Raw genomic sequence first — 24,929 nt, forward strand, 5'->3', positions numbered from 1 at the left:
TAAAAATCAGAAAATAACTTAATAAGTTTTTTCTTTTGAGAAATTGATTAAAAATTTAAAAAAAGTGTTTCTTGAAAAGATATTCGATTTCATTAATAAGTGGCAATGATTTATGTTATTTAGGTCATATTTACATAATTTGAAAACAAATTTTTTTTTTCGGTATAGATCATAAATCACACTTCTTGGGTTTAATTGTTCACTTTGTAAAATTACCATTATTTTAATTATTTATTACTGTTTTGTGCTAAGTGCAATCACTACAATATTGAGTTATGCTTTTAATTCGCTTGGTAACATCTCAACTTCACTTCATCTTCCCCACAAGTGTGTCATTGTTTTCTTTTTAAAAAATTTATTTTTCGCTGTAAAAATATACTACACACACTATATAATGCTTTCAATAAATTTATTCAATCTTTCGATCATCAATCACATTTGTATTATTTTAAACACATCATTAACCACCAAGACTTTAGTTTATTAATCTTGTAAGTACACAAGGTAGAAATAAAGGTGATGCTTAGTGGGACGATGAGATTAAAGCACTTGGAGCCTACTCTGTATCTTTCGGGTTAACAAACCAGTAAGTTTGTGGTTTAACCTTTCCTTACCGGTGTTATCAACTGAGTGAACATCGTCTCTAATTAATAAAATATCTCTCTAAATAAAATAAACAAAGAGTTCATATTTCAGGTATTCATCCGTTACATATATAAATATAGCACCGGAGGACGAGGAATTTTTAAACACCGTAAGGGAGGGGTTAATACGGGTTTGTGACGTGGTTAAACCGGCGGAAGTAATGTTTCGAAAGATACAGAGTATGCCCCTGGTCTCAGAGAAGAAGAAAGCATGGTTAAGTTTGATAGCGAGTAAGATCACGCGAAAGAAATGTTCAAAATATGTAAGAAAAAAGTGATTGAAAGAGCAAAAAAACGGCCGAAAAAGGAACAGGGATCAAAATGATAAGCCACTTCTCAGAAAACAAAACTGTTTTGGAAGGAGGTCAGAAGGTTCCGGAATGGTTCAGAAAGCAGACGCATTTTTTTAATTGTTTATACCAGATCTCGGGGAGGATGGTGCAATCCCACGAGCAGTAAACGAAAAAAATATAATAATACAAAAAACATAATGAGACTTAAGTTTTTTTTTAAATGAAAAAATGTTTAAAAAAATATATGTATGTTCATGTGTATATTTTTTTAATCTACGCCATCGGGAATTGGCTCCATCGCTTGTAAATAGGTCCCTGCAAAAAGTGCAGTGCTGCCATCACAAGACCGTTTACGCTCTTGTTCGAAAGTTGGTGATCCGTTGTTCCATTAGTGCTCGGAATCCGGGAGCACGCCCTTCTACAAACATCTCAGTGGCACTGCAGTACCAGGACAGCCCAAAAAATATTCGGTAGGAATTGTTGTACTGTATTTCCATTCTTTTTAGAGATGCTTTGTTGACGTTGGTTCACAGATCCGACAGTATATATAGTTCATTAAAATGGTAAACACGAAATATCATTATATGTTGACGAATGATATTTATAAAAAAAGTCTTCGATGAAATATTTTGAGATCTTCAAAAGAAGCCCGAGTGACATTGATTCCAGTGGCGTATTAGGTATGTATTTATTTATTAAATACCTACGCCCACCTGGGATTTTATATAATTCATGATGATTCAGAATATCTCTTGACTATGATTCTATTAATTTTAATGTTACAATATATATAAAGATTAGATTGAGCAGTTTACATGTTACCGCATTTATATTTTGAGGAATGATATTAATTAAATAATATTATAAATGTATATAAATAAATACAACCAATCACTTGAGGATCCAAGAACATTTGGTTTATTGCGTTTGGAAAATAATTAGTGAGTTTTCTTGTAGAAACAATCTTTGTGGATTTGTAAAACAGCTATATGTTACTTAATAGTCTAAAAATGAATATGTTTCGTATTCTAATAAAAATGTACTATAATTCTCTAAAGCTTTCTACTTCTATATTGATTTGTAATTTCCACTTTATTTTAGTATCCATAGTTATTACACCAAGGTATTTTACATTTGTTGTAACGGTATGTTATGTATGATGTCAGGTTTACATGGATTTGAATTTACATTATAATTAATTGGGTGAATAAATATGCTTAAGTTCTTAGGGATTGAATTTTTATTAAGAATTAATGGTGTTATAAATATTTTGTCGGTATTTGTATTTGGTGATTGTAAATTTTGAAGGAACCAATTTTTGTCCAAGTTTATGTCTAATTTAGCCATTCTCTTAATTTCGTTCCAGGTTAAACCCTAATTTAATATTGCTTGTTGCTATCCGCGTCTGTCTGTTTGTGCGCTTTGTTCTTCTAAACTACGCAACGGATTTTGATAGAGTTTTCAGTACCACTTAGAGATTTTTTCTGAAAGGTTTATGTATACAATATATACATATTATAATTGAAATTTTAAAAATAGAGAAAAGTTGATATTTTGTAATTAAGTCGTAAAACATATATTTTCGGGCGCTTACATTGCTTACGCTGGCTAAACCTTTTGAGATACATAAAAATAATGTACTACGGAATTGTATATCTTAAAACTCCGGAATGGTATAATATATCCATCTCCTAAGGATAACCCCCAGCAATGCCGGGCACACGTCAGCTACTAATAAATAAAATAGGTCCCAGAACAGTTCCCTGCGGGATGCCAAAATCCGTGTTCTGTGAACCGCTCAGAAATATAATAGTGATTCAAAAGTAAACATGGCGTAAATGAATAGCTTATAGAAATAAAACCGATGAGTAAAAAAGCAGTTTTTTTTTAATATGTGTATTTATTTAAGGGGATGCTATTACAGACTTCTGTATATACAGTCCAGACTGTTGAATACATCTATAACTTCTGCGCAAATAGCTATTACCAACTACTTGTAATCTAGGCTCAAGCGAGTATCTAAAGGTCCCAGTCCTAATTGTTATTGCTTTTTAAATAGAATTTTGGATTGGTTTAAAAAAAGCAATTAGGCTATGTACATCAGTATTTTGGGTTAATATGCCATATTGCGCTTCCTCTTTATTTAGACTTCTTAAAGCCATAATGATATGTCCATCTTCAGGTCAGATGTGCAGATTGAGGTGAAGTGTGTGCTTATGGTTGTTGAAGTGATACTGTGTTGCAAGCGTTAATTTTTTATTCTGTGTTTAGTTTCGGTGTAACCGTTTAACACCGGTTACAGAAAACTGCTAAACTTTGCCTTTACCTGAGTTTTTGTGAAATTCCGAGGCCGATGGCCGAGTTTCCACACTCCAAAACGTCCTGAATTCCTTTTTAAGATTGTCCTTTCTGTCTTGCCTCTTGACACATTTCTATCAGCTAAGTTTACAATCTCCATCTATGCAAAGTTTGACAAATTCGACATTATTGGTGTTGTTTGGTCCGAAATGATTTTTAATTATTTTTCCAATTTCGATTTTTGTATGAAGATTTTCAGATAATTTCAGTTTGGCCGTAAATTCGAAAACAAATAAAAATCATTTTCGGATGCAATATCAATAATGTCATATTTTTGTGTTATTGGCACTCTAATACACCTAAAAGTCACGAACCGCTACTGGTCTTTATATTTTATTTCCTCAGTATTCTAGCAATTCTGTAATTAATATTGTAAGCATAAGGCAAAAATGCACAGCCTTTTGACTATAGTTCAGAATTATCTTTTGGGGTAGATTTCGCTCTATGATTTACTTTATTTGTCATCGGTTAGCGTTATACGTAAGCTCTGATCCGATTTTTGGTTCTTCGCATATTCTGGTGGATCGGGTCACCAATTTACTTATTTATTTATTGAATATCAATGGTATAAAGATACCATACACCATAACTCATGTCAACGAATAAAAATTAACTGGCATTTGTTCATAAAATGACGACAGAAAGTATAAAATTAATACTAGAAGGAGATATAAGTACAAATAAAGTATGAGTAGACTTACGCTATATTAGTAATGATTTAGAAGATATGATAGTAAAGCCTTCTTGAACCAAGCTTCTGTGCAGTTAAACAGATATTGATTGGTCCTCCTTTATGAACTGGATGGTGGTGTAATTCAGTATAAAGATACCTATTCAAATGGGTTAGTTTTCTATACACGGTGTGCCCCAGGCCCCAGACCACCAACTCCTGATAGCAACGCCTCTACACCTAGAAAAGACTGGATTTTATCTTTGTTTTCCAGCTCTTTGTAGACTTGATTTTGTTGGGCTGTAAATTATATGGTCCAGGAACTAGTTCAGCTTTTCTGCTCCATGAGACTAAAAGGCAAAGTTTTTTTTTTTTAATTTGTGTATAACCACGCAATAGTCCCAAGCGTCTGGAGCCAGTCAGACTACGGCATCCCTAATTGGGGTATGTTGTGGGGCTGAAGATTATAGAACTCCAGCTTACTAGTCGAGAGCATTATGGTGCTGCCACACGCAAAGCTCACATCAACAGATAATATAAAGCACAATAGCGCTCGCCATACAATCCCATACAGACCAGACACACGTAAAAAGATAACGCGCTATAAGTGTGGTCCTGAACTTCGCTAACCAAATTTATTTTACGTAACCGCTCCCGACGCGATATTTGAAAAGTTATGCGTCCCCCTCTCCGCCGTAAAAAGGAGAGGGGGTCATTTTAATTACGGAGCTACCAACTAAGTTCCGTGTTCCCTTTGACAGCCATGACATAAGCAGCCTAATAATGCATTTCTTATTTATTATGTTAGCTCATATCGTCATGTGTGCTAGTAAATTTAGAAACATAAAAAAAAACTTTATTTGGCAAACATACTTAACATATATTTAAAATATAAATATAATCAATATTTGAATTTGAAGTAAACAAATTTTCTCCCTTTCAAAATTAATCATATTTTTAATCTCAGTATGTTTATATGGTAATATCATTCGGTTTTTTGATAAAAGTTGGACGGCTTGGACGAAAGTTGAGCTTATTTTACAATAATTTATTATATGTCGCTTTCGTCGATCGGCGTGCGAACTGCGAATTTCCTGATTCGACGGAGAGGTTATGTGAGGTTATGTGAAAATGCGCTATTTACGCGCAGATTGTTTAAAATCTAAAAAGTTTATAAATAGCATTTATAATTATATAGTTGGCGGCATCATCATCTGAGGATGAGCTGTCCAACAGATCCAGCAATAGGCGACAAGTATCATCCATTTCGAAAACGTGCTCAAGCTGTCAGTAAGTAAAGTTGTCACTTTGACAGATGAAATTATGTTCCTCGGCCGCTCTCGAATTCAACTGACCCCCTCTCCTACCATAGGAAGAAATATTTGATAGCGTCGTGTGTCGGTAGAAAAGATGATGCGCTGTACATTAACTTTTGATGTGAGCTTTGCGTGTGGCAGCAGCATTACCAATCGAGCACGGACGCCATTTCCTTTTTTTTCTCTTTCAACCTCCATGTTTTTATTTTTGTATGCGATTTTTGGCAACGTGTAAATCGTTATTTATATAAGTTTCCGTTGTAACGTGCATGAAAAAACATTCCTAAAGGATGATAAACTTTAACTTCTTTGAAGTTGACGAAATGTATTTAATTAAATAAGGACAAGATGCTGGTGACAATGTCTTGGTGGCAGAAGATGTGTTTGAAATAATACCAATGAAATGGTTTTTTTAAAGGACGATTATCTTTATTAATAGAATTATAATTATAATTGTACAAATTTTAGCGAAAAAATATACTAATTAATTATAAACAATGAAAAGATTATGTGGAAAACAAAGATGAATCAAGATGATAACAAGCACGCAATATTATATACCTAACATGGATTTCAAGGGATTGGTTAGTATGGACATCATTAGTTTGCACCATTTAAGTAATCAATTCAAAATGAATTCTCAGGTAATTGAACGCAAATTTGAATAATAATAATTCATTACATGTAAAAGCCCAACAAATTGAATAGTTTTATTCCCAAGAAGTCTGATGTGGGAATTTAAAAAAAAAGCAAATGTCGAAATTTTACACAAAGTCTAAATGACATAAATTTTTTCTAAGCCCCAGTATAAAATATTAAAAGTAGGTAGGTATAGATATAAAAATATTGTTGTGTTGTTAAATATTTGTAATTTCAATGCCGCTCAACAGATGTTGTTAGAGTGTCCAGGTTAAAATTAGGATATTTAGTTTATGTAGTTTTAATATGACTCCATAGGTGGCAGTAGTAATTCTAAATGACAGAGACAACATGTTGGCCATATCCAAATGGTTACGAGACAGATTAACCTGGAACTTCCTATCGAACGGACATCGTACTTTATATTCATTGTAAATACCTCACGATAGTAAACTTACTCGTAATCAGGTGTTATTACAAATTAAGAAGAGAGTTAGTAGTACACCGCATGTACAATACAACACTATCGGTTTATCTTTTAAGAGCTTTTTCTAAATATAAAAAAATGCTAAAGTGAGTGCCACTTATATAAGTAAACATGTAATATCAAAAAATATGAATAGTTATTTAAGATTTTTTAAGTAATATTATATAGGTACTAATAATTATCCCCTGCAAGAGTTCGGAAGACCAAACTCACTCAGGTCGGGAAGGCCGTTCTGGCATTTATCCCTCCACCCTTCCCAAGGAGCAAACCCCCCATAAGGAGCGGGTTTTTTGAAAATGTGCTTCGCGCATCTTGCGGCGGCTGTGATGTCGTCCGTCATCAGGTCTGTGAACACATCAAAAAATGGGTTTTTAAAGCATATTATACTTCTTCACCGTTCATCACGATTTTGATATTGAAACAATACTCTTCAAACTATTACTATTATTTATTTCTTTTGGGTTACTTAAATAAAAAATAAATAAACTATAAAAACAATAAAAAAAAATCAATCATTGAAAAATATTTTTTTTACCAAAATATATTCATTTTTATTAACAGATCTAATAATGTATTTAAAATAATTTTTTGTTTGATTGACTGAAAATCGCACAACACTCCCCAGGAAATGGATCTTAACGGCAGTGAACTCCAAAACTTTTTTTTGTTTGACTGAGGATTGAATCATTTTTTCCACAGAGACTGGAATCAACTATGGTAACAACTGAGCCAAATACATATCGGGTCGGACCGACATTTATTTAGTATTATTAACTACTGTTATGTTGTAAAATTTTATGTATTTTTCGTATATATCCGCATGTGTATGTGTTATAACCACCAAAATTTATTACCTTCGCACATCATTTTGCAACCTCCGGCGCGTCTTCCGGGCTTGCACCAGAATCCGTCGTTGATCTGGAATAGTCCCCAAACGGTGAAACCCTCGGTTGTTCGTCTCCTGGCATTTGTATTCCTCATACTCTCAGCTTCGACCAGACATACCCCTTAAATTATAATATATATATTGGATGCGCTCTGCGTAAAAAATACAAACATACAGAATCAAAAACTTAAAGAGTCAATGCTGATTGCTAGTGAAAAAAACGTCTCTATTTTATCGGTCCTTGTTTGTATTGTTTTTTTAATTTGTTTTCATAGTTGCTTTTTGAGTTATTTCTATAGCTTACTTCATATATATGAAAATTAGGTATATATTTTAATGATAATTATTTATTTTGGTTTTCTCGCATTTAGTGTGATTTTGGCCATACAAAGTGATTATTTTCTCTCAAAATTAGGAAATTTTTTTTTCAACTACAGTTACACCGAAGAAAGAAACTTGTTAATAAAAAAATACAATAAATGAGAGTAAACGAATGTACAGACGATTCTAGAAGAGTAACTAACAAACAATGCGGAGCTGGTAACGTTCATATTCAAAGTTCAATTTGAATTGGCTGTATAAATATTTTTATTTCTTTGAAACAGAATATGTTTTCAATTTATTATTATTAGCAAGTGCAACAGAACTAAATTTTAACAATCAAATAAATAGATAATAATGCTAGTATCTAAGCATAAATTCCATAGATTTAAGCAAAAATGTACCAATCTGAAGATGGACGAGATTGTCCGAAAACGGTTCGATGGAGTTAAAAAAATAATGATCAGTTTCCAAAATCTATACGAAGTCATAGTTGATAATAATTAGGTAAGTGCGTAACTAACAAATCACAGAGTAGAATGAAAACGTACAAAGTTGAGTTGTTCCTGGTTTTCTAACATAATGTAAACGGCCTTTTTACTTACAATTTGGAAGGCTGTTCCTGGGGAAGCCTTGTCTCAGCAATTCGTGCGCCAACTCTCCCCTGCTGAATTGCCTCGCATCCCCCCCCTGGATGGCAGCAACGCCCAATAGTACAATTATCAGGAACTCCATTCTTGGACGAAGTAACAGGTAAAACTGTTACTGGCTCTCATTTCTTACAAGTCTTATAACGACAAAACCGCAGAAAATAAAACCAACATTCTTACCATTATAAAATAATTTACCATAAATTATTAGATATGAATCTGACATCCGGAAATGCACCTAATTTAAACACCATTATTGAATCATATAAAATAACAAATAATTTTTTTTTTCGATAGGTACTAAAATGAATCAGAGATTCCCAAACTTTTTGAGAATCGCGGAAGATAGAATGTTTAGATGCTTTTTCATTATGTGTGCACTTACCCCGATTTACTTTACTTAACCCTTTTTTAAGGCTTTTAAATATTTGTACCTACAAGTCCTAATGAAGAATTTTGGAATACTTAGGTAATCTAAGGTATTCTAGATGCGTTGTATATTTCAAATTTTTGAATTTGTCGTAAAAAAAAATTACTTCGGTATACTAAATAAAATTTTCCGTCAATTCTAACACCAAACATGAAAATGTTAAAATAAAAATCGCTGAAACATTTTGACTCGAAATGTCCATAAATTTGAAAGAATTCAAAATTAAAAAAACACGTTCCTTTTGTACAAGAAATTGATAAGAACAGTGTCACTTCATTTTTATGCCATCCGAGGCTTGAAAGGTTTATAAAAATAATTATTTAGTTTCCTTTATGAAAATATTTGGAACAAATCATAAGAGTAAAACATGCACATAGGTTTTACTTCTATTAGATTTTTTTTACTGGATACTATTTTAAAGCGTTTCCTTGTGGTCGGAAGTAATTAATTAATAAAGTTACACGTGTAAGAGCTGTAGAGTTGCAGTCATAAAGGAAAACATATTATGTACAGTAAATGTGGTATTAGCGGAAGAGGTATTTTGTACATTTTCAAGATTATGTAATAAATGATAATGCATAATATTATGTATGTATTTAAAAAGGAAACTTTTACTCATGGAAAATAAATGATATATAAGATTCAAAAGATTAATTTAAATGGTAACAATTTTTGATAGGAAAGAATATATTTTTGTTGTTTGTTTTTGGGGTGTTATGCCGTGTTGCGCTAACTCCTTCTTTAGCCGACGTTTCGGACAGCGTTGCAGTGTCCATCATCAAGGCAGATCCGGTAGATCCGAAGATCCGGATCTTGATGGTCATTTGATGGTCCAGAATTGCTTGTATTGATAAGTTTTCGTATTCTACTACATAATATCAAAAGTAGTTATTTATTTCAGTGCAGAAATTCTGGGACTAACTACCATATGCATTACTCATTGTCCAGAATACATATGGAGGGAAATAATCATAGCGAGTCAAATTACACTTAGAAATAGGGAAAAAAATGTTATGGAGGCGGTTTAGCTACGTGAAAAATGTGTACTGTAAATTTTTTACCATTCATTTGAAAAAGCCCCCATAAAGGGCGTTAATCAATAAATAAATTAGCAAAACTGGGTTGTTCGATTTGCAATAAAAATCAAAATCCGGTCATTTATGTTGTTTGTTTTTGGGGTGTTATGCCGTGTTGCGCTAACTCCTTCTTTAGCCGACGTTTCGGACAGCGTTGCAGTGTCCATCATCAGGGCAGATTCGGTAATCTACCGGATCTGCCCTGATGATGGACACTGCAACGCTGTCCGAAACGTCGGCTAAAGAAGGAGTTAGCGCAACACGGCATAACACACCAAAAACAAACAACAAAAATGCTTTTGGCCGTGAAAATCTAAAAACTTACCGGAAAGAATATATTTTTAAATATTTCCTGACTTGCTTTTGACGGCAGCATTATGAAGTACTTTTAATTTTGGACATGAAAAATATATTTAAGTCGAGTACGGGTTCAAATAGTGAGGATACCGCCGCCCCAGTAACCATTTATTGGATAACCAACATCTGTGCCATAGGTCACTTCGTTTGGTGACTTAGCAGGGGTGCCCGGATTCATGGGGTAAGGTTTGTCTAGGTTTTGGCTGCGAACGCGCCGTCTGCGTGGTAGGTCGGTTCGGGAATTCAGAGAGAATGGTTGAGGCATAATTTTGACCCCTCATACCCTTTCCTACCTATAATTTATTCTCTTTTCGTTCCTTAAAAAGACCCTCCATACAGCAATATCAAAGATGACATAGGCCATAAGAAAAATTATTTTCCTTTCTCCCTCCGAGTGAGTAAAAAAAGTTTAAAATTGTTATTAATGTGTTCCATTTATGATTATAAATATCGATTTTTTAATGTAATATATGATTTTTAAATGAAGGTACGTACTTGAAATACATCCAATAGGAGATCTGTTAGGTAGCCGAAATTTTTTTACAGCGTTCTAATAGTGAAATAGTGGAACAAGAAGTAGGTACGTAATAGCATCTCTAATTGTATAAGATCTATGGTTAAAGTCCGATTGTCCGGTGTAGCGTTGAACAATGTTTGTGACTTTGTTTTAAGCTTAGATAATATATTTTATTATTTAATTGTTTATCTTTAAAAAATACGTTATTATTGTGCCTGTCTCGCTAGGAAATCCTGTGTTGTGAGCAGTTTTTATTTTCAAAGCATGGTGAACATTCAAAGAAACTACCTATGTTTTAAAAATCACCTACTACCATCTCAGTTAGCGGTAATGTTGCCTGTGTCGTGATGGAGGACTTAAATGGACTAGTAATTCAACTGACGACGCCTGGGTAGGAACCGGAGGCGATTTTAACACAGCCACTGATGATTATTATTATTATCATCATCATCCAAACTTGCTGAATCTATTACATGATGCCATTGACGAACACCATATCAATGCACGTTGCGAAATTATAGATTCTTCCGACAAATTACTCATTTTTGTTCGACCACTTTGCATTTCGTCTGATATTATTTTTAATGTTCTTACAATAATCTAATATATTTTTTTAAATATTACTTTTGTGTGTACAATTTTTTATACATCTAAAGAAAAAAATAACTCATGTTCCTTTTTCTATTTTCAATTACAATAAAAAAAAAATTAAACTACTATCTAAATGTTAACCGAATGGTAAAAAGTATCCTTGAGGTGATTTTGCACAAATACAAATCATCCAAATATTATTATTATTTGTTTAACCACTATTTAATTAACATGATGCCACGAAGTGAATTTACAATTTTAAAAGAAGAAAATAGCAACTGTTCATAAAAACAGATAAAAAGTGGGTGCAAAAAAACTGACAGTATTTTTCAAAGATTTTTATCAGATTATTTGAAGTTACAAACATTTCTAAATTAAATAAAATACTTATTATCTTTTTCATTATCTGGATATCAGTGTATACTTAGTAAAAATATGAAACTAGGATTAAAACTCCACTCGGAACATGCAAACTGTTTACTTCGATACGTGTCAGCATATGAATTCTCGACTGGAATTTAAACACATTTTATTTTTTTTTATTTTTTTTTTTTATTGGTTTTCAAGTTTCAATCCCGTTAAACTTCAATAAAGCAGTTTGTCAACAGGATGTTAATGATCAATTACATACATACACACATAATATTATTACTATAACCATACAATTAACACAACTAAATTAATATAAACTATCTCTATTTAGTAACCATTGTTTCAGCATATATCTCAATCTATTTGTGGAATCGCAATTTTTTATATTAATGGGTAACATGTTAAGCATTTTTGGCACGTTAAATTCTAGGGTTCGCCGTCCGTATTTATTATTATATTTTGGAACAAGCATTCCGTCATTCTTTGTAAACCTTGTATTATATTCATGTTGCACTTTCCTTTTATAATCAGACTCAGATATATGTTGGATCAATATTTTGTACCATAATAAGGCCTGCACCGGTAATATTGTTAAATTTCGATACAACAATGAAATGTTTCGTCTCTGTGAAAAAATATGTTTTTGAGCTAATAACTTCACCATAGAATTTTGTACTGATTGCAGGTGGTTTAAATTAGTTTTACAAGAGTGACCCCAAGTAGTTAAACCATACCGTAAAGTTGATTCTGCGAGTGATAGGTAAATAATTTTTAAAATATTCACCGGAACGAAACATTTTAGTTTGTATATCCTACCCACTATCGCTCTCAGCCGCTTGCAAGTTTTGTTTATTTGTGAATCCCACTTGAAATGACAATCAACAGTCACCCCCAAATAAACGTATTCATTTACCAGTTCAATACTTTCACACATACATGGCTGTAGAATGTTTTGATGAATACATATAAAGTTATGTGAAATTATTTTAGGCATGATCTGAAATGAAGCATGTGGAGACCGTATGTGCATCAATTTAGTTTTCTTGGTATTAATGATTAGACCTGCGTCATGTGACCATTTTATCAGGGACGTAAAGTCATGTTGCATATATTTAATCGCAATGGATAATTGTTCATCAGATATGACAAGAGCAGTGTCGTCAGCATATACAAAGTGTCTTACATATTTAAATAATTTTTTCATTATTGATACAAATATAATATAAAGGGTTGGACCCAAAATCGACCCCTGCGGGACTCCAGCACAGATTTTTTTTCTCCCACTCATTTTTTCTAATATTTTTACACATATATGTCTATTAGATAAATAATTTTTAAACAAATTAAGTAGGTTACCTCTAATTCCAATTGCTTCTAAGATTTTTAATAATTTTTGTGGGTCAATTGTATCAAACGCTTTGGAGTTATCTATAAATAGTACTAAAACATGTCTTTTATGGTTTAATTCATTATTAATATAATTTGAAAAATCCTGTAATAAATGCTCTGTGCTTTTTTTCTTTTGAAAGCCATATTGTTTTTGGTCTATAATGTCAAATTTTTCTAGGTATTTATTTAATTTTAAGGAAATATATTTTTCAAAAATTTTTTCAAGTGCAGGCATTATACTGATAGGTCGATAGTTTCCTATTTCTGAGTGCTTTCCTCCTTTGTATATAGGTCTAATAATAGCACATTTAAGATCATTTGGCAATTCAGCTTCTATAATAAGTCTATTAACTAAGTGCGTTATAATAGGTCCTAAAATATCTATATGTCTTTTTATGTCGTACATTCTTATGTTGTCCATTCCCAAGGATTTTGAATTTTTCATTTTCTTAACAATATTTTTTATCTCAGTGAGAGTTGCCTTTGGTAAATACATACTGTGAGGTAATTCTATTTGATTAACATTGGATGCCTTAAAATCACATCTGTGTAACATTTGGCTTATACTATCTGAGAAATAATTTACATATTGGTTTGTTACATTTTCCACCGTCTGTTCCTTTAACACATATCGTGAGATGACTTCATCACAATTACTTTTAGTTTTTCTTCCCAACAATTTATTTATTTCATCCCATGTTTGCTTAGTATTATTGAAACTACGTTTGAATTTATCTTTAAAATAACAATTTTTTCTTTTAGTAATTAATTTGTTGACATTATTTCGCATGTACCTGTATTCATTTTCATAAGTTTTATTACAAGGAGAATTTTTCCATCTTCGAAACAATAAATCCCTTTTTTTTATTAACTCTAAAATATCTGTAGTTATCCATTTTTTGATCGCATGTGGTCTTTTGGTTGGTTTTTCAAAAAATGACACAGTGCTTTTTTCATATAAATTAATGAAATTATTTTTAATTTGATGATACAAAAAGGTACTTTCTTGTTCATTGAGTAAAGAATTCCAATGTATTTCTCGGATGTGATTATCAATATGTTTTTGGGACAAAATTGTTATCTTTTTCATGTTTTTTAATGGTTATTTTTGCACATCATATTTAATATTAACGGCTGTCATATAGTGATCTGCTATGGAAATCTCGCATACACACGCTGATAGCGAGTCCATTTGTTTAAGCCCGTTACTGTACCTAACGTATATATGATCTATGCATGATTGTGTTATGCGCCCGCTAACAATTGCTTCACGCGTCACACCGTCTATGCATTTGATCAAATAATTGCTTGCAAGAATATTTTCATATGAGTTTACTACAGGATCATTAAAATTCATCAAGTTTATATTAGTGTCCCCAAAGAACAAAACATTGTCTCGAAGGCCTATGAAATCCGTCAGAATAGATTCAATTTCCCTGATAAAAGATAGTTTGTTAAGATTCGGTGGTCGATATATCGCTAATATACTCAAACTTTGTTTATTTGGAAGAGTAATTACACCAAAAACATTTTCAAAATAATTTGATTCTAGTGGTGATTGTTTAAATACCATACTGTTTCTTATATATAGCGATATGCCCCCACCTGATTTATTATTACGACAATAGTTGTAATTTGAATAGCCCGGAATCTCATACATATTAATTTGGTCAGCTTGTATATTTGTTTCGCTAATCATTAAAATATCTATACGCTCCCAACAATTTCTTAAATAAACATGCAAAACATCCCAATTCTTACATAATGATCTGATATTTACATGAATACAAATTAATTCCCCTACATCACTTTTTTTAATATTTATCCACTGTTGTAGATCGTTAGTTCTTAAAAAATCTACTTCATTATCTTCTTCTAGATAATTACTTAAAGCAATGTTTTATAAAATAATTAGTTCAAATTCTGTGCTATTAATATGATAATTTATTACAACCTCTCTGGTTACTATACCTAAGTATTTATTTGAGTAATGATTGAAAGGTAGGTTTACATATGTCATTTTTATATTTATTTCAATTTGAATGCAGTTTGTAAGAAATATTGGGTAATCTAAAATATTAACAATAATGAATTTCTTCAGAATGAGTACTGCAACACCTCTATTATTATTTTTGTTTATTGTCGTCTGAATATATTTAAAATAAGAGTGCTGCCGCTGATAAGCAATCGGCAGTGACTCATGATTTGTAAATGGCTTGTTTAACACTGTGCCGTCAGGCTGAATATTTAAATTATTGATTTTAATTAAAATAGTTAATTTATTCTGCATTGTAATCAATTTTTTGTTTGGCAACTTTTAACATATAATTTCTAAACTTACATGCTATACTATTTGGTAGGTGATCCGTAGGGAAATTTTTTTGTTTCTTTTGATTAGAATCCCAGCAGTTGGCACATTTGGGGGGGCAGTCCAGAGATTTGCATTCCCGGTATTGGTGAGCTCCGGCGCAGTGCATACATCTTGGATCCTTTATTTTATCTAGGCATTTATGTGCAGTATGGCCAAATCTTAGACAATGGTAGCATTGCGTTAAAGGGTAGCAGTCTTCAACATATATCCTCAAGAATCCTAAGTTGACACGTTTTTTTCTTATAAGGTAATCTCTCATGTTTCCATTTGTTTCGACAATTATATTGTGGGACTTATTTCTTTTGTTGTCGGTGATAGCTTTCACCTGAAATATATCAGGATTTTGATCTGTCATTATTTTAATGTCATCATTTTGGAGACTTAAGTCTGTTAAAAATTCTTCTTTTGTGTAATTTGTTTGTATTCCTTTGAATATTACACACGGTTTTTTTCTTTGTATTTCTTCTGCCGTAATGTCTTTTTTTGATATTTTGTTTATTTCATTTTTCAGTTTGGTTGCATCTTCTTTTTTAGGGCAAGTTATAATTAATCTGTTGTTAGTTATTTTTTTCATGCTGTTTACTCCGATGCCCAGAGCAGATATTTTAATTTTATTTTGTATTGTTTCCTTAAGTTGGTCTTGATTTTGGTTCGTATTTAATGATGTTATTATAATTGGAAAGTTTTTTTCTTCAATCTCTTCTTGGTGATAGTTGGTTTTTACTGCTGACGCGTACGTTACTCTTTCATTTTTCGTTTTTAGCATTTCCTTCAGCATTGTATTTTTTTCTTTCAGTTTTGCTAGGTCTATCGCCATATGCGAAATATTTTCCATAATAGAGCTAATTTTTTTCGAGATTTCTATTTTTGTTTCTTTTGTGATTCTTGATTCATCGAATAATGCGGTCATTTCAGCAATTTCTTTCTTAGCTTTGGATATGTAGTCATGCGGATCAACTTCTTCCTCCATCGCAACGTTTTATTTATCCTGTTTTGTATTCGGGTCTCAACGTGTTAGTGCGACTAACGTACAGTTACACGCGTCCGTTGCCTGCCAGGTTGCAGACTGTACTATGGAATCGGAAGACAAAAGTGCTTTCAACTTAATATTGAATCTTTGTGCGAGTCCCCAACTTTGATTAAAACTACATCCATCATATAAAAATGATTTATTCCGATTTTTGCAGCACACCTTCTGCATCTTCCTAACTGCACTTCAAATACGATAATGTTTTCCTTCAAATTGTTTAAGCACATGAATCGACAACTGGATTTTTATGGTTATATTCTCAACACAAAACTGATTTTAACTCTATAGTTAATTCCTGTGCAAGTTTCCAGCTTTAATAAAACCACCCTCAGAAGACAAACATGGTTTCTTTTGATTTTGCAGCACATGGTCTGCGAGTCGGGCCATGTCAAGAGTCAGAATATTATAAGAGTATGTATGAGACGATGTATGAATGTGAATGAGGCAAGAAGTGTGTGCCAAGACCAAGTTGTTTGGCGGTCCGTCCTCTCTGCCTACCCCTGCGGGGAAACGGCGTGATGGTTAGTTAGTTAGTTGGTTTGATTTAATTTTTAAAACTGCACTTCAAATACGAGAGTGGTTTCCTTCTGCAGGTGAAGCCAAAACTGTTATTTTATCCATAACCCAAGTCCGCAGTTTAATTTGCATTAAAAAAGCTCATAATTTCCTATTAAACATTTATTTTCTTAGAAGTAAAGTAAAAGGTAATTAAAATTAAATTAAAAGGGGATGTTTGATCGCCTGTTTGCTTTTCTCTTTGTTTGTCTTAACTATTATATCGGGGATTATTAAAGATAAAAGACTGTTGACTCAGACCTATGACGTTTATTGACACCCCGCACATTCGTTATAATCTCCCACGTGACGCATCAGGACTGCCAACAAAGCAATACTTATCATTAACTAGTGGCGGCTCGTGACTTTATAGTGCTAATATTACAAAAAATGGCATTATTGATGTTGTTGTATCCGTAAATAATTTTTTATTTTTTTTTAAATATTTTTTTTGTGTATCAAAATGATTTTCTACATTAAAATTACAGTAAGTAACGTTAGTATAAAGTAGCAGTAAATTAATATTTGTAATTTTAAAGATTGCATTCGCTTAAGTCTGGTAGTCTGTCGCTGTTATAACAGTAGTTTCTCCAGCCATACCAGCCCTGGAAGCCGTGAATCCGGAAGATCTTCTGGGCGCAAATCGATGATTGCGTTATATCGTCTGTCAGCAAGTCTGGAAACACAATCATAATCAATTATTTTGATATAAAAATTTAATAAACAATTGCTTATTTAACATTTTTTTTGTAACAACAAACATTTTCCTCAGGGCCTCCGGTGTGGAGATAATTATGTCTTAGAACTAAAATACTGTATCTCCAATTTTTAGTGGAGGGGAGATGAATTAAAGTATGAAATATCCCAAAGATAGTCTGAATTTTTTGGGTTCAAATACTGCTTCTCCTAAACCTACCTTCCCAAAGATATAAAAATATTGTAAATCAACCGGGCAATGTTTTTATCTATTTTATGTATCTACTCAACTTTTGGTTTTATATTTACGATATAATATTGTACTTCTATAAGACATATAATACTAAAAACTTTTTTATGTGCCACAAAATATAATTTTCAATGGTTTGCAAAGCTTAAATTTCAGTTTTCTGAATTTTTATGTAGATAAAATATTTTAGCTCTAAGCCAAGGTAATGTAAAAAAAATCTGGCGAAAAATATGTCATGAAGGGTATTGAAAAATAGGTAATATTTGTTTTTTACTTTCACATGCCACGTTGCAATCTCCTCCGACTGCTCCTCGCTTGCACCAAAACTGGTCGTTTATTTGATACAATCCCCACTGAATGCTTCCTCCAATCTCCATCATTTTCTTAGAAGTATCTCTTCCACTGTGTGCCTCGATTAAACAAACCCCTATTTAAAAAAAAAATACCACATTAGCACGTCATTAAAGGTTATATTTTTTAGAAAATTATTAGCACTACACGATTATTACGAAGTAAAATTGTATATAATAGTATTGATAATCAACAAACAGACTCAACGGCTTACAAAACGAACTCTAAGCAGAATTCTTGTCAGAACAGACTACGCAATAATTACAAAAGCATATTATCCAAGGTGGATATTTTCAGTTGTGAACTTACCAAATACAAGAGGTTCATAAAATAATATTTCTCTGATGGTTTGTGAATAATGTTATGTCCCTATTGTTTGTATTTCTATTGATGTAATGTATTGATAATTTTTTTGTTTTGTAAATTTTTCATTTTATATAATCTTTTGATTTTGTATAAATTTTTGAATTCATATTCCTTTCTTACAAATTTATTTTACTTATTCCTTATTATCCTGTCTTAATAGAGGTAAAGTCACAAGGAGGAATTCCATGATTGGTTTTATTTTGGCTATATAATACTTATGTACAAACTGAAATAAATGTAAACTGTAGATTTCCCGAAAATAAATAAACAAATTTTGGGATTTACAAGTAGATTTACTAGAAATTTCAATAATATTACTTGTAAATGAAGTCAACTTTGATACAAATCTCTCATCTGGAACCAACATTACAATATTCATGTGCAAGCTTTTGCAAGAATATAAAATGAATTCTCAAGTTTTCTATGTTTTAAAACGGGTATTCCAAAAATTTTGTAGAACTTTAAATTAAATGAATACGCTTCAATTGTTGGACAGAAAGATTTTCACTAACTTGGTATTTCTATATAAAATTCTAAATGATGCATTTGATGGTCCAGAATTGCTTGTATTGATAAGTTTTCGTATTCTACTACATAATATCAAAAGTAGTTATTTATTTCAGTGCAGAAATTCTGGGACTAACTACCATATGCATTACTCATTGTCCAGAATACATATGGAGGGAAATAATCATAGCGAGTCAAATTACACTTAGAAATAGGGAAAAAAATGTTATGGAGGCGGTTTAGCTCCGTGAAAAATGTGTACTGTAAATTTTTTACCATTCATTTGAAAAAGCCCCCATAAAGGGCGTTATTCAATAAATAAATTAGCAAAACTGGGTTGTTCGATTTGCAATAAAAATCAAAATCCGGCCATTTTTGTTGTTTGTTTTTGGGGTGCTATGCCGTGTTGCGCTAGATTCCGGTAGATTACCGAATCTGCCCTGATGATGGACACTGCAACGCTGTCCGAAACGTCGGCTAAAGAAGGAGTTAGCGCAACACGGCATAACACCCCAAAAAAAACAACAAAAATGCTTTTGGCCGTGAAAATCTAAAAACTTACCAAAATCCGGTCAGTTTTATTTTTCACAGAGTTTTCAATTTTTATGTAGGTAGGTAGGTACCAAACGTTTAATGAGTGTCAATAAAAATGCTTTGAATAGGTTCAAATTGGGTGAAACTTTTATTTATAATCAGCGCAAGCCAGTGAAAAAGTAAATCTAGTCAGTTATTTAATAACACTTCCTTGAAAATGGTAAAAATGGATTAACCCAAAAATATTTAAAATAAATGAAGAGTTACTTATGACAAATAAAGTGTTAAAAAATTTTTCTTGTAAAAACACATTAAAATCTAGGTATGTACATTACCGCTTGTCTGAATTCTTGACACATCTGTACAAATTTTGAAAAAAAAAAATTTTTTTTCAATTTAAGAAATAAGGAAAGTATGTATAAAATAGGAATTACATTGGGTTTGTAAATATTATGCCATTTAAATAATAATCTTTCATGGAAACGTTAGCTTTTAGTTGGAAGAGGAGTATGTACATTACGTTATTGTAGTTATTTATAAGTAATTAATAATTTGTTTGGTAAATGTATTATGTGTTGCAGTAAGTTCATTGCATTTTAAAGCGAGACAACGGATTATTCATAAAATAAAATAAAACGAATCATTTGATCGAGAGTTCATTGAAACCAGAGTAACAATCACTCACAGACAGACCAACAACCGAAATAAGCGTGTTTAGATAGAAATTATACTTTATTAAAGTTAAAATCAAAATCAAAGAAGTTAGGCAGTAAAAAAAAATGACTTACAATTTTCGATAGAACTCCGGTCAAATTTTTGCTTCTTTAATAGTTCCTCTGCCAACTCGCATCTTGTGAATATTTTTCCTGAAACCAACTGGAGGCTTACCACAGCTAGGAACACAGCCACGAGGAACTTCATTATTGTGTTATTTTTTACAATTTTTTCTATTGCAATAAGCAGGTTTAATATTATTATAAATGTAGTGCGTTGTGAGTGGATGGAATTGACTTAGTACAAAAAAAATATTTTTTCGTATTTATAGTCAATCACAATCTTGTTATCAAAGTAATGTAGAGGACCTTTGGGTAAGTAAACAGTTCTGCAGAAAAATAAAATAGATGAACAAACAGGAAATTATTTTTCAACTTCGATAAGATTACGGCTTATACCGCTAATTCTACTTATTGATCGGAAAGAGACAATTGCAACGGATGCATAATATCTATTTTATAGTACCAACTAATGATAAAGATTTTTCGTAGAAAAATGCAAGCCTTCCTATATTATATTGCTAAATAATAAAGCAACTACTTTGTGGATTGACATTATGAGTCATTTAAAAAAAAAGTTTTAACCACATTATGCTAGTGCTATGCTCTTATAATACATGTGTTCTCGGCCTCTTTCACAATATAATATTACAGCATTTATGGCTCTCGTTTGCGACTAGCATTATACTTCTGCAAATAGTTGTTTATATTATAAATTATGTGATTAAGAACCATAAAACTAATACAAGTAATATTCGACTGATGAAAGCGAAGTCCTGTTTCATTTCGACATTCACTGGCATTTAGCTGATTGTTTTCTTTAATAGTTCACCTTCCCGCCTTATAACCTTTGTCACCAGGAGGCGGTAAGTACCTTCAGTACCATTTCTGCAGCGATCACAGGTTGATAGGTTGCGATTCCGGGCTATTTGCAATTCACCGTCTAAGTGCGCCCTACTGTCGAATTTGGAAGCCATCTCTGGTCCGGAGCCCCTAAATACCTGAAAAAAAATCCTTGACTCTGTGCAGAAACGGGCGGTCCGTTTGATAGATTTCCCAATCTTAACAAACGGACTGCAATCTTTAGAGCACAGGCGTTAGGTAGGTATGCTGTCCTTGTTCTATCGGTATTACAATGGAAGATGCTCTGAGGAACTAGCGTCATTGATCACTTCGGCACCGGTGCGTAGTCGGGATACACGCCAAACGCGCGCCCAACATTTGTACACGGTTGACATTTGTCACATGAGAACGGGTCGCTTCTACGATTCGTCCTTAAGTTCAACAGCTCGGCTGTGGAACGAACTGCCGGCCTCTGTGTTTCCTCTCTCCTACAACATGGGATTCTTCAAGACCCATGTTCACTCCTTCCTCTCCACAAAAAAACCCTTCACACAGCATCCCCAAAGATGACATAGGCCCTGAGGGAAATTATTTTCTTCAGGGCCTCCTGTGTGGAGTTTGTAAAAAAAAAAAAAAAAAAAACCGTTTAGTTTTTTCGTGTTGGCACAGAGAGGACACCAAGAACATAGGTAGGACTTTCATTATTCTGGTGGCATCCTCTCAGAATTACATCCCATTCCACTGCCCATATTTCATGCACAAGAAACTCGCAGGCTGCAAATATTCCATAAGCTATCAAAACACGACCACTTTGCATTTCATCTATCTGTAAATTTGTTTGAGTGTTCAGGGTACTATTTATCCTGTGAAGATGGTAGCCGTGTTCAGTGGTACCTTTTTATCCCGCCAAAGCGCTCATGCGCTCTGGTGAAAAAGTATGATGAACATTCCCGGGAAACTAATAGCCTTACAATGTTATAAAAATCTCCTACTATCATCTAGGTTATCGGAAATGTTGCTCGTGTCATGATGGAGGACTTAGAAAGACTATTTATTCAACCTCAGACGCCTGGGTAGGAACCAGACACGATGTCAAGATAGCCACTTATGATTATTATTGTTATCATCATCATTCAAACTTGCAGAATCTATCATATGATGCCATTGACGTTCACCATTTAAATGCACGTTGCTAAAGTATAGACACTACCTGTTTCTTACTCATTTTTGCTCGACTACTTTGCATTTCGTCTGTGTGTCAATTTGTTTGTTTGTTCCGGCTACGGGCAATCCTGTCAAGATGGTAGCTGTGCTTGATTGTGTCTTTTTTTATTCCGCCAGAACTCTGCTGTTAAGAAAACTGCTAGATATTATCTTCATTGCTAATAAAATAATCAATTTTTTTTTATTTTATTTAACTTTTGTTGTATAATTGCTTATACACCTAAATAATAATAAAAAAAACATAAATTTCTTTTCCCAAATACTGTAAAATAAATTTACTATCAAAATTTTAACAGAATGGCAATGTGTATCTTTGCTTATCCACTATTTAATTAACATGATGCCACGATGTGAATTTAGTGACGACGAGGGCCATGGTCTAGTGGGCTAATGCGTCGTCGCTTCCCAATTCAAGCGAATAGCTGTGGCATCTCGGTTCGAACCGCAAGCCGGCAATAATTATTAAAGCCGACAAAAACAATTTTTCATAAAAATGTGTGCAAAAACACTGATATCCTTTGCTATTTTTCTAAGATTTTTTTAAGATTGGTTAAAGTTATAAGCATTTCTATATTAAAGTTTATACTTACAGCTTGCTAATTATCTACCAAATTCCAGAAGCAGATCATTATCCGTATGTTCTAATAGATCTGAATATTAGAACATTCGTTTTTTTTTTAGTAATATTTAATTTCAAATTCATTACTCTTGAAGAGCGGTGGGGAAAATTAGTGTCGTTAGGGGCCATTTAGGGGGGAAGTTTGTACTATACCCTCGGCCGCACTTAGATTTTGATGTCGGGGGAGGAATGAGGAAGTGGAATCGTCTATATATTATTATGACCTCATTTTACCAAGTACGATTTTATTTATAAATTTATAAATGTACTCGGAACGCGAGAATGGTTTCCTTGAGTTTCGTCTACAGATTAGTCCACGAAACTATTTTTTTGGTGCGTTTAAACGAACCTTGTATAAACAAGTAATTCTGCTTTATATACAGATGAGTCCATAAATAACCGTTACATACGGCACAAACACTTGGTTTTTCACGAATTTTTGCAGAATATGGTGTGAAACTAGAATATAAACTCCACTCGAAACATGCGAACGGTTTCTTTCGAAATGTATAAGTAGATGAATTCGCAACTGGAATTTTAACACAAAACTGGAAAACGGAAGACAAAACTGCTTTTAACTTAACATTGTATCTTTGTGCGAGTCCTCAACTTTGATTAAAACTACACCCATCACATGAAAATGGTTTATTCCGATATTTTCAGCACACCGTAAAAGAACTAAAGAACTGTTTTTTAATATTACGTAGGTGCATACTTCAGTACATTTCAACGAAATTATTTATTTCTCTTTTTTTCTCTTCGGGATTTGTAATATTGTCTCAAAAATGTATCTGAACATTGTGAAAGAAAACCATTCTCAAGTTCTGAAAGCAAGTTTTAAATAAAGTTTTTGTGGTCAGCAGGCTGCACCGAAAGATTTCTTGTAGGTTTTGTAGGTTCCCCACCTTTGCTATAGATTCTAGAATCTAGATGACCTACGGCGACGGACAATTAAGATTAGCCTCAACTCTTTTGGTTAAGCTTTAGATTCATAAACATGTCCGAAAATCACCCGAAATAAAATTAGTTTATTTTTAATATATTGATTTCTTTGGGATAAAACCAATCTTCTATTCCGCTTAACTTCACTCAGTGTCATGGGTAGACTGGAACTTAGTTTCATCAACTGTCCAGGGTCCTCAATCGGTATAAACTTGAACAAGTATATTTTCAATAAATACATCCTCTATCCCTCCTCTATTTCATGTAGTTGCTTCTCGCACTTATTTTATGTGCACAGAGTAGTATCGTATTGAAATTTAAGATAGTTCTTTTAATATATTTAATGCTAGTTACGTTGCTTCGTTTAAACAACATTAAAATAAATAATGTATAACATATGCAATTTATATATAATATTCAATAATCTTCTGATCCTATAAGGATTGTTTATATATTTTTTGATGAAAGTTGTCTTATTTTTAACTTTTATTTTAAATTAACTTCACTCATTAACTCACTCAACGTTGTCTTTGGGGATGCTGTATGATGTACTATACTTTTAAGGAAGAAGGAGAGGAATTTTTGGGAAAAAAAGAGGTATGAGGGGTGGTAGCAATCTGGGAATCACTGTGTCCAGGAGTGAAGTATGAATCCATCCCTCCCTTTTTGGTGCAAAGCGTTGGTGTTCATGCAAATGTTTTCCTTTAACCGACGTCTCCGATCCGGCCCACCATGCAGCAGGTGGGCAGACGCATTCTTCATCAAGCCAGGACAAACCTCACCCATTGAATCCAGGCATCCCTGCTAAGTTACTCGACTTAGCGAACTACTTGGGGTGACCTACGGCGAAGATGTTGGTTATCCAATGAATG

General features: G+C 32.8%; 2 protein-coding genes across 2 annotated transcripts; both read right to left on the minus strand.

Moving 5' to 3' along the window:
* Positions 1 to 6,585: 6,585 nt before the first annotated feature.
* LOC149423844 (lysozyme-like) lies at positions 6,586 to 8,349 on the minus strand. The gene is made up of 3 exons (XM_089631905.1): positions 8,220 to 8,349; positions 7,262 to 7,414; positions 6,586 to 6,752 (listed from the first exon to the last, which is right to left on the minus strand). The coding sequence occupies exons 1-3, from the start codon at positions 8,347 to 8,349 to the stop codon at positions 6,586 to 6,588; spliced, it is 450 nt and encodes a 149-aa protein (XP_089488031.1).
* Positions 8,350 to 17,129: 8,780 nt separating this feature from the next.
* Positions 17,130 to 20,649, minus strand: LOC149423845 (lysozyme-like). Its single transcript, XM_089632151.1, has 3 exons — positions 20,445 to 20,649; positions 18,173 to 18,325; positions 17,130 to 17,628 (listed from the first exon to the last, which is right to left on the minus strand). Exons 1-3 carry the CDS (start codon positions 20,575 to 20,577, stop codon positions 17,486 to 17,488), a joined length of 429 nt encoding a protein of 142 aa, XP_089488277.1. The 5' UTR covers positions 20,578 to 20,649; the 3' UTR covers positions 17,130 to 17,485.
* Positions 20,650 to 24,929: the final 4,280 nt, after the last annotated feature.

Source organism: Hesperophylax consimilis, chromosome 5 (genome assembly GCF_061612785.1).
Source record: "Hesperophylax consimilis isolate HC1 chromosome 5, BYU_Hcon_1.0, whole genome shotgun sequence".
Classification (NCBI taxonomy): domain Eukaryota; kingdom Metazoa; phylum Arthropoda; class Insecta; order Trichoptera; family Limnephilidae; genus Hesperophylax; species Hesperophylax consimilis.

Bases quoted from the DNA above. Each gene is read 5' to 3' on its own strand.
- LOC149423845 (XM_089632151.1), bottom strand. From the start codon at position 20,577: ATGAAGTTCCTCGTGGCTGTGTTCCTAGCTGTGGTAAGCCTCCAGTTG. The intron at 18,326-20,444 runs GTAAGTCATTTT...TTTTTTAAATAG, and splicing joins CCGGAGTTCTATCGAAAATT to GGGTTTGTTTAATCGAGGCA. The intron at 17,629-18,172 runs GTAAAAAACAAA...TTGTGTTTCCAG, and splicing joins TTGCAACGTGGCATGTGAAA to ACTTGCTGACAGACGATATA.
- LOC149423844 (XM_089631905.1), bottom strand. From the start codon at position 8,349: ATGGAGTTCCTGATAATTGTACTATTGGGCGTTGCTGCCATCCAGGGG. The intron at 7,415-8,219 runs GTAAGTAAAAAG...TTATAATTTAAG, and splicing joins CAGGAACAGCCTTCCAAATT to GGGTATGTCTGGTCGAAGCT. The intron at 6,753-7,261 runs GTAATAAATTTT...ATGTGTTCACAG, and splicing joins TTGCAAAATGATGTGCGAAG to ACCTGATGACGGACGACATC.